At 34.5% G+C, this 11,023-nt stretch overlaps 1 protein-coding gene across 1 annotated transcript; it reads left to right on the top strand.

The window, feature by feature from the left end:
• Nucleotides 1-3,015: 3,015 nt before the first annotated feature.
• On the top strand, nucleotides 3,016-8,562 carry LOC120354685. Its single transcript, XM_039442092.1, has 2 exons — nucleotides 3,016-4,555; nucleotides 8,549-8,562. Exons 1-2 carry the CDS (start codon nucleotides 3,016-3,018, stop codon nucleotides 8,560-8,562), a joined length of 1,554 nt encoding a protein of 517 aa, XP_039298026.1.
• Nucleotides 8,563-11,023: the final 2,461 nt, after the last annotated feature.

Raw genomic sequence — 11,023 nt, 5'->3', positions numbered from 1 at the left:
AAAAATCATTGTAATATTACATTTTTTCTCGATTGGAATCGAATCTTCAATTCGAGATCTATAAAACTTTATAGTAAATATCAGAGTCATCGATATACGGACAACTTTTTGACTGAGAATTTATCATAAATGATTGTGTTGCATGTTCAATGGTATCACTGAAAAAACATACTCTGTAAACAGAGTTAACAAAATTAACAGATAATATAGAGATGATATATAAAATTTAAAATAACAGTTTCAAAATAAAGTTTTATTGAGAACAAATATAAAATGTGAATTCTAAACTTGTAATTTATAATTTTTTGGTGACGTGTCCGTAACGTTGAGGTGTCTACAAACTTTGCTCTGTTCCTGGTAGAGGCTTCCTGCTTCTCTCTAAAAATATGGCTGGCTGCGTGTGTTGTAATTTTGTGCTCTCTGAATATTTTTCTGTTTAAGTGAATTTTTAATGTTTCAAATTGAATTTTTGAACAGTTTATAGTGTTCTATTTTGTCTATAATTGATTTGTGTGTATACAAGCCTATAGCCATTGTGTTTTCAACTATATAAACTGGATAAGTATTTAGCTCGTAGTGACTTTAGATGCTTGAGTGTGTAAGATATTGTTCTTTGTGTATTTGTGAAGTATATTGCCAAAATTCTTCTGAAGATTATAAGTTAATTTGCTCTAAAAACTGGATTTCTCATTCATAGGCGATAGATCCATTCATAGTTTATCAAGAATCTATTACATTGGAGCCGATAACTATCCTTAGGTTAATAGGTGTGAAATGCTATCCAACCGATTTAGGAGAAATTGGTAGCACGGCATCATTCACCTCACATAAAAGAAGAGATTCTTTTCTTCAAACAAAGACCAACTATGATTTTGAGTTACCGAGACACACAGTTTTGAATATAAAAATCGGTCATTCTTCTATGGATTGGAATATGGGCTGAAATACACTAAAAGAGGAATTTCCTATTTTTTAACAAATTTTAGTGAGATGATACCTGATTTTCAACCGCCTTGACGAGCTGATATGAACGAGCTGTGGTACGAGGAGATGTTTAAAGTTTTGTTCCTGGACGTATCCTGATGTGTGCATCACAAAGCATTACAATAATTACTTGATTACTGTGTGGTAAATAGGGTGTAAATTTGAAAGATTGAAATTGGCTTCATTTGATATTTTTGACAAGAGAAGTTTTTTCTTCTGTCAAATTCACTAGAGTTTGCGATGTTGTTTATAATTGCATTCCCATTTCAGAGACATTAATATCATCATGAAACGCCTTCGAAATTAAAATAATTATTAGATTTAAAATGTACATTACAATTCAACTTTTCATTGTGCTTTTAAGAAAATTAGGTTGCAACAGCAAGGAAACTCAAACATAGGACCATTAAAAATTAAAATTAAGCAAAGGAAATCAGAATAATAGTGGATGATGTAGTTATAATTTATTTTTTCAAAGATTTACCTTCAAACTCATAGGCTTAAAATTACTAAAATTCCTGCATACAACATATTAACAATTTTATTTTTTATGCTTTATATTGAGTTACATTTTGCAAAATATAACATTGTAAAGGTGGGAAAAAGTATTAAAATTAACTACATTAGGATATCTCTATTTGATACCTTGATTGTTTAGCCATGATTCAAAATGTTGACATAAAATATTAAAAAAATCATGCCTCCCCCAAAAATGTTGATGGCGCAAATTGCGCCATGCCCCCCCCCCCTTGTGGGCACCCCTGACCACATTAGACTATAACAAACGAGACTTAATATGGGATTTATCCAGTTTAAAAATGTAATTTAGTTTAAACTTTCACTGTGCAAACGGCACTTATTAGTATTTAGCAATCTCAATTGAATTCCTATGTAGCCTTTCGAATATAGATAGATTAGGTAATTTATTCTTCAAAGATTATCATAATAAAGGTACGGATTCAAATTATTTCTTATCCAGAGTTTTAGAATGAAAGAAGAGTTTTTACAAGAATACTGATAGTACCTATTTCAATTGATATGAGTTTTCATTCTAGAGTTGAAAAATGATCAATTTCAACTTCAAGCTGACCTCAGTCGATTAGTACATCGAATCATGAGTGGACGCAATGGGTGGGTGGTTCAAATTACGTTTTTCTGATACTCAGTAGACAGCTGGCGTTTTTCTCTGAAAACTTTAAGAAGTACTGACTAGTTATTAAAACATAGCAGTGACTTAAAGGTACAATATTTATTATAAGCTGGTCAAATGCAGTGGAGGGCGAGGCCAGTTAATTTCCTTAAAAATTCTTCCAATAGAAATGAACTTTTTCTCAATAGAATTCATCTTTCAATGAAGCTTTTGTGAGAGAATACACTTTCAAGTTTTGATAAGGAAGAGCAAGAAATATCGCATGGAATTGTCTATTATCCAAAATGTCTTAGTAGAACGTGCTCTAGGTCGGTCGAGCGGCATGACGCGGCGCGGAGAATTTCCCACCTGGAATTAAATAGATGTAATCTAACTGAGTGCTTTGAAAATTAATGGTGACATAGTCACACTGAAAGATAATCCAAGAGAACTATTGAGTCATGTAAATAATTTCTTTGTTAATATTGGAGAGAGTATGGCTAACAAAATGGCCGCTCTGTTTCGACATCTTCGGAGAGAAACCCTTTAGGAACATCGTTACCATCTATAGCAACCCGAAGATGTGCGCCTCCACGTTGGTGCGGCTGGATAACACTTACTCCCATGAAGGGTACGGAGTAAGTCAACCGAAACGAAACAATCAAGGGTAGACAGCGCTCGTAAGCCGTGGTGAAGGCAAGCTGTCTAGGAGAAGGTAACTCTAAACAAATCCCTGGTCCTCCAGGTTGGGGGTTGGGCGAAGTGTTAACTGCTCTTCACCGTAAAAACTCATTGTTACGAAACCTACACAGCAGCCTCGGACGGATCGGATTTCAGGAAAAACAAAAAGGCAAGCAAAAAAACGTAATGATTTGGTATTTGGAACATGGAATGTGAGGACAATGTTGAGAGCAGGAAAAATGAATGAAATTGCTGAAGAAATATTGAAATATAAGTTTGATTTGGTTGCATTGCAAGAGGTGAGATGGAAAGGCCAAGGAAGAATTGATAAAAGCAACTACTCTCTCCTGTATAGTGGTCCAGAGCAACGAACTGGGATGTTCGGAACAGGGTTCATTGTGGCTAAGAAATTGAGAGGAGCCCTGATGGAGTTCGAAGCATTAAATGAGAGAATGTGTCGAGTATGCCTTAAGGGAAAATTCAGAAATGTTTCTGTTCTGTCAGTCCATGCTCCCACGAACGAGAAAAATATTGCTGAAAAAGAAGTATTCTATGAACAATTGGAAGAAGTATGTGCTGAAATATCTAAATATGATCAATTAATCTTTATGGGAGATTTCAATGCCCAGATTGGAAAGGAAAGTTACTTACAACAAGTGGCAGGGAAGTATACTCTTCATGAAAAAACAAATGAGAATGGGTTTCTTCTTGGTCAGTTTACCATCAGAAATGACATGCAAATTAGGAGCACTCAATTCCCACATAAGAGTATTCATCTTGGAACTTGGAAATCACCAGATGCAACAACAATCAATCAGATTGATCACGTGATAGTTGACTCCCGTAATGCATCATCAATCATTGATGTAAGAAGCTGTAGGGGACCTAATTGTGACTCTGACCATTTCATTGTGAAGGTAGTAGTGAGACAGAGGCTGTCAATGCTGGCGGGTAAACAAAAGGTTGTGCCTATAAGATGGGATGTTGAAAAGCTGAAGAGTGAAAGAGTCCGTAGTGAATACCTCAGACTAATACAGGCAAAAACTTTGAGCTCTTCAGAAGCAGATGGTGTTGAAGAAGTATGGACAAAGCTAGCCAATGGCCTGAAGGAAGCAGCAAATGAAGCAATTGGTCAGAAAAGATGGAAAAGGAATGAGGGATGGTACGATAATGAGTGCAGGGAAGCAATTAGAGAGAAGAATGAAGCCAGATCTCGAATGATACAACGAGAAACAAGAAGAAATTATGAAGATTACAAGGAAAAACGAAGAATTGCCAATAGAACATGCAGGACAAAGAAAAGAGAAGCTTTGAACAAACAGTTAGAAGAAATTGAAAGCTTATATAAACAGAATGAGACGAAAAAGTTCTATAGAGCGATGGAAAGAATAAATAAAGAATATAGACCAAGAATTATTTCATGCAAGGACAAAAGAGGGAGAGTTTTGAATGGAGAGGATAATATCATGGAGAGATGGGCAGAGCATTTCAGAGAACTGTTAACAGTAACAGATATCAATGAGGAGAATGTACATGAAGGAACAGGGGAGCCACTTAGTATTGAAGCGGAGTTTGTTGCAGGGCCAACATTAGAGGAAACAGAAATGGCTGTAAAGCACCTAAAGAATGGAAAGGCAGGTGGCCAAGATAATATATTGGCAGAAATGATAAAGTATGGTGGTGATGACACAGTCAAGAGAATACATGAGCTGATAAGTATGATATGGAGAGATGAAACTATGCCTCAAGATTGGAACATAGGTATAATATGTCCTATTTATAAAAAAGGCGATAAACTGGACTGTAATAACTATCGTGGGATAACTCTTCTCAGTGTAGCTTATAAAGTCTTATCAAGTATTCTTAACAATAGAATTAAGGCCTACACAGAACAAGTGCTTGGAGAATATCAATGCGGATTCCGGCCAGAAAGGGCAACAGCAGATCAAATCTTTACAATCCGGCAAATCGCAGAAAAATTTTATGAGCATGACCTGGATTTACATATTTTATTTATTGACTTCAAGCAAGCCTTCGATAGCATAGTGAGAAGTGAGCTATGGAAAACATTGGAGCAATACGCCTTACCAAAAAAGCTCATTAATCTAGCAAAAATGACAATGAGTAGGACTGCAGCAATGGTCAAAATTGGTAATAGAAGGAGCAGCACTTTTGAATTTAACACAGGTGTCAAACAAGGCGATGGACTATCTGCAATCCTATTCAATATTGCATTACATAGAGCTATTGAAGGATTAGACAGGGGAAATATTTTCCACCGAATGTATCAGGTATGTGCATATGCGGACGATGTAGCAATAATTGCAAGAAGGAAAGATGTCCTACAGGAAACGTATTTGTTGCTAGAAAGAGAGGCGAATAAGATTGGCTTGATAGTGAATGAAAGAAAAACGAGGTACATGAAAATATCAAGTAGTCAAGCAAGAAGAGTTCCACAAAACCTCCGAATTGGAAATAAAATCTTTCAAGGTGTAAGGAACTTCAGCTACTTGGGGGTTGAACTAAATAACGAGAACAAGATGGGTTACAGCATAAAGCAAAGAGTATTGGCTGGAAATAGAGCATACTTCAGTAACATGAAACTTTTGAAGAACAGGCTCATATGTAGAAACACGAAACTTAAAATATATGAGAGCCTAATTCGACCTGTTGTAACGTACGGCTGTGAATCTTGGACGTTAACAAAAGAAGACAAAAACCATTTAGGCGTTTTTGAAAGGAAAATCCTAAGAAAGATTTATGGTCCAGTTAAAGAAGGAGAGGAGTGGAGGAGAAGAACTAATTCAGAGCTCGAGGCATTGATGAAAGGCCGAAATATTGTAAAATTTATAAAGGCACAGCGGCTTAGATGGTTTGGACATATCTGTAGAATGAACGAAAACAGAATGCCTAAAATAATATTCAAGGAGAGGCTACATTCAAGAAGAAAGATAGGAAGGCCGAGAATAAGATGGGAAGATGAAGTGAGAGACGATCTCCAAAAAATGGGATATAGAGGATGGAGACAATTAACAGAGGACCGAAAAGCGTGGAGAGCTGTAGTGGAGGCGGCCAAAGCTCATATTGGGCTGTAGTGCTAAAGAAGATGGCTAACAAAATATCTGAGAGTCTGAATAGAAATAATAACCAAATTATAGCAGATAATGTATAATGTACCAGAATTGGTGTGTGTGTGTGTGTGTGTGTGTGTGTGTGTGTGTGTGTGTGTGTGTGTGTCATGAGTATCCGACAATGAGAAATTCAATTCAAAATGGCGAAAATTACTTTTTCCGGAAACGGCTCTAATGATTTTCTTCAAAATACCCTGGCTAGCTATTTTCAAACCCTATCAACTGACATAAGTCTCATCTCTTGGAAAATTGCAGGAGCTCCGTAATATTCTTGAGAAAAATGGAATTTGATAAATTTCTATCGCGATTTTCTCAAAAATGACTTTACCGATTTTTTCAAATTCACACTCTGTATAGTTATTTATCAGCTCTATCAACTGGCATGAGGCCCCATCTTGAGAATTTGACTTTGTAACTTCCTTCTCGTGTATGAGGTAAGTAGGTAGAGCAGTTTATTCAAAACAGCACATAGTCGGGATGTTTTGATGACTTTTATAAAATAATCAAATTTCACAATTCACACAAGAGAAAATGTACTCTGAAAACAATATATACAATAGTAGGATCATATAGTTTTAAAAATATGTAGTCGCCAATCGACATTAAGTTATTCCCCTAAATTATTGTCGTTTAAGAATGAGGCTTACAGTTCAATGAGCAAGGAATGTTCTGTGAGTGTACCACACCAGATTTTTTCACATTTCATTCTAATTCACACTAGGCTAAGTTAGTACAAACTATCAAATGGTGATTTCGAGCTAAGAGAAATTAATATTTTATTGCTTTTGAGTATGAAGAATAAATTTATTTCATAATCAATAATAGCTTCAATAGCAAACAGTAAAACTCATTATTTGTAATGATTTTCCCGAACCTAATTATGGCAAATTAAACTCAAGGATACTGCCATCTTTGCCATGACCTATTGCTGTATTGTAAAGTACAATACTTGACTTCAAGAAATGTGTCACTGTGTACACATTCTTATATCATTTCAAATCTGTATAGTTCACTAGAAAATAGCACAGACTATTTTTCCCGATCACCTTATACATAGAACGCTCAACACAACTTGCATTCATCAACTACCAGTTTATGAATTTTTGAATGTGATATTGAGGAGCAATACTGTGCTACTAAGTGAATATATTATGTGATAAATACAACATTGTGATAATAAGCTGAGCATACATGTGAGAATATTTGTAAGTGTACAAGTGATATAATACAGACTACACGTGACTGCAGTTTAATTAGAGTCTCCTTGACCTTGTCCTTATTATCAGGAGCTTCCAGATACAGCGCCGTGATTGCTCTCTCGGCATTCATAATATTATATTCCTACCCATTTCGATGATTGATGCGTGTCACCGACTCGGAAAGCGACAAGGAGTTGAAAGTCCCCCTGGAATAGTCCTCAGATTCGTCAGTCGGCGTTCAAAACAACTACTGTTGAAGAAAAGGAGGGAGAAGAGGAAATTGACAACGGCGTCCATGGGTCTCTCTGTAAGTAATCCAATTTACATAAACGATAGTCTCACGATTCGTAGAAGAAAACTTCTCATTGCTGCGCGAGAAGAAAAGAAAAAGAAGAAATATGCTTTTTCCTACAGTTACGTTGAAAAGTGGCCATTGCTGCACTGATTACAGAATGCAAAGAATCACTTTTCCGCTCTAGTGCGGGAAAAATTTTTCTGCACTCCAGATTTGCAACATGGCAACGCAAAATACTTAGTAGGTTATATGGAGCAACAGTGCAGCAAAATCAAAATGAAGTTGGTAACAGTGACTGGGCTGCTATAGTGAGCAGAGGTGAAACGAAGCACAACGCGCTAATTATTATTCATTATATATTATAACCAACGACAACGAGGACTTTAGGATTTTAGGATTAAGGTTTTTATCAATAATAAAATTACACAGAAAAACATTTGATGCATTTCAGGCAATTTTACCCATAATTACCCACTTTTCATATTCAATGGTAACTGTAGGAAAAACTTAATGTGAAATACGTGCGCAAAGTTCCTCTGCTGCACTCAAGAAACCATTCCGCCCTCGCCTACGGCTCGGGCGTAAACGTTTCTTTCGGTGCAGCAAACTGTCACTTTGCGCACTAGTTGCACAAATAACTATTGTTTGGGTCCAGGATGGAAGGATATTGATGAGAAGGGAATCGACTGGCCCTATCATTCCAATAAACTGTCTAGAAGATATGTAAAAAAATAGAGGTAGCCTGGGATTACTAGATCTTTTCTTGTCTTTATCATGTAGCCTTATTCTCAGATGTGAAAAATTATTGAACTTTATTATGTTTGCGAAAAAGTTAAAGAATTTAGTTATTGATATTTATTTAAATTTCTTCTACTTCTATTATGGGGGATAATCATTATATTAATTCGTTTCTAAATCTATGTGAAGTAAATATGGATAATCTGATTATTGTTCATCAAAATATACGTAGTATGCGAGAGAACTTCCAATCTTTCATGAGTGAGTTTCTTGATGAGAATGTTCGTCCGCATATTTTTATTTTCTCAGAAGTATGGATAAAGGAACATGAAATTGATTTTTATAAATTGGATTGTTATAATGCTTACTATAAATGTAATGGAAATCACAGGGCAGGCGGAGTAATTGTTTTCATTACCAATAAATTCAAAAGTGAGTTAACTCAAGCAGATACAAGTACATCTGATGTGTTAAATATTAGTGTAGAATTAACTCCTAGGATTAAGTTTGCTCTGTTAGCTGTATATAGATTACAATCTTATAGTGTCACTGCTTTCACAAATGAATTACAAACATTCATGGAAAATATAAACGATAAAAATTTAATTATTTGTGGAGATCTGAATATATGTGTTAAGGAAGTAACTCGTGAAAATTATGAATATCTAACACTTATGGCTAGTTTTGGTCTTGAACAGCTGATAAATGCACCAACCAGAGTTAATAGAATGAGCTCCTCATTAATTGATCACGTTTTCTATAGAACTCGAGATAACATGACATGTTCTGCTGGTATCGTTAAGATTGATGTGACCGACCATTACCTAATTTACTGTCTCCTGGATATAGGTGACATAATAAATCCTAGCTCCCAAAACTCTTCTAGCCTGGTCAATTCTATTTCTAAATTCAGCTATGAAATTTTTTATGAACATGTGAAATGTATTGATTGGATTGATGTGTATGATACTAATGATGTGGATGTTGCTTATCAATTATTTCTCAACAAATTAATAACGGCTGCAGGAAGATCAAAGGTAGAGGCTCCCAAAAAACGCAGTTATAAACCACTACAACCGTGGATAACATATAATTTGTATCGACGCATAACTAAACGAAATCAACTATATAAGAAGACAATAAAGCATCCAAATAGTAATGACCTTCTTAGTTACTATAAAGCTTACAAATCAAGTCTGGCTGCAGATTTAAAGTTTACGAAGAATTCTTACTATTATTCTTTATTTGAGAATAAAGCAAAGGACACAGCTGCACAATGGAAGTTAATAAATGATTTAACCGGTTGCCAGAAAAATAAAAATAAAGATATTGTTTTAGCCGAAGAAAATAATGTTGTATCAGATCCTTGTATAGTTGCTGATAAATTTAATAATTATTTTGTGAATATAGTAGATAAATTGAAAAATAATTCCGCTAACTGTATAACAGAACGAAATGAATATAAAAATTGGTTTCCAGAAGGAAATTATTTAAATTCTTTTTTTTAAACCCTGTTTGTACAGATGAAACAGTTAGAGTTCTGAAAAGTTTTGATGATTGTAAGTCGTCTGGAATTGATGGAATTTCGGTGAAAGCAATAAAATTGGTCAGCGTATTAATAGCTCCCGTTTTAGCATATATAATAAATCTTAGTTTTGAGTTGGGTGTTGTCCCTGAACAATTAAAACAGGCAGTGGTCGTCCCGATATTTAAGAGGGGAGTGAGCCACAAATGGTGACCACGTGCTCTCCTAAAATTTAAAAATTGTAGATTTCTGTTATTTGTTGCAACACGTGCTCTGAACATATTGTATTTAAGAATATGAACGCTCGAAGAGCTAGAATAATAAGAAGAACCGTTTCTCGAAACTATTGAGAATGCATTTGAATAGCCTACCTAGCCAGATGACTGGGGTCATTATTCTTTTCAAAATAGTTTGAAACAAAATCATTCTGTCATAGAAACTTGCTAACAGTATATGATAACAGTAACGTCAGTCACAGACACGTTTACAATAGAAACCACATGGCCCACTGTGTTTTGTGTCAACCCTTGTATATATCTATAGCATAAGTTGATGGAAGGTAAATGAAGATTGTGTATAGCAATATAGATATATAGTTAGGAGAGAAGTAAATATAGATATGTAGTTTACAATGTAACCACGTGGTTAGCATATGCTACAATTTTACCATGTGGTCAGCATATGAATATTATTGAAGCAATTATTTGATGATCAATTATTTGAATGGTGATCACATAAAACCATAAATATGATATATGAGTAAATGTATTTATAAATTAGGTCATAAAGTAGATTAGGCTATATGTATAAAGTATTCAACAAATATAATGTTGTACAATAAATTATAATTTAATAATTATTATAAGCTAATTAAGTTAGTTGAATCCGAATTCATAGGCTAAGGACAAATTTGTAAATAGAATAAATTAGGTATATTTGATTAAAACATGTTGACAATGAGTATAAGAAACCTGCTTAATTAATTAAGTAGTAATTGATTGGTATCTTATTAATTTGATTTATTCAACTCGATTGTAATGATGTACTGTATGACATTGTATTTTGTTCATTTCATGTATTTATTATTGAAATATTTGCCATATTAGATTTATAAGATTGATTACTGTATTAATCAAATCAATGCATTCAATTGTCAGTATCCAAACTTTAGAGTTCAAATATTGGTAAAATGTATGATATCATTTGTTTTAATAATGAAGGGGAGCCACAGTTTAAAATGATATAACATAATAAACATTATAGTGAATTCAAATTGATATTTGAATTCAATTTGTAAGCAGAATATTAGCTGATGAGTTTGAGGGTAGGCGGAGCTAGAGG

Source organism: Nilaparvata lugens, chromosome X (genome assembly GCF_014356525.2).
Source record: "Nilaparvata lugens isolate BPH chromosome X, ASM1435652v1, whole genome shotgun sequence".
Taxonomy (NCBI): Eukaryota; Metazoa; Arthropoda; class Insecta; order Hemiptera; family Delphacidae; genus Nilaparvata; species Nilaparvata lugens.
This window is presented reverse-complemented; position numbering and strand designations above follow the sequence as displayed.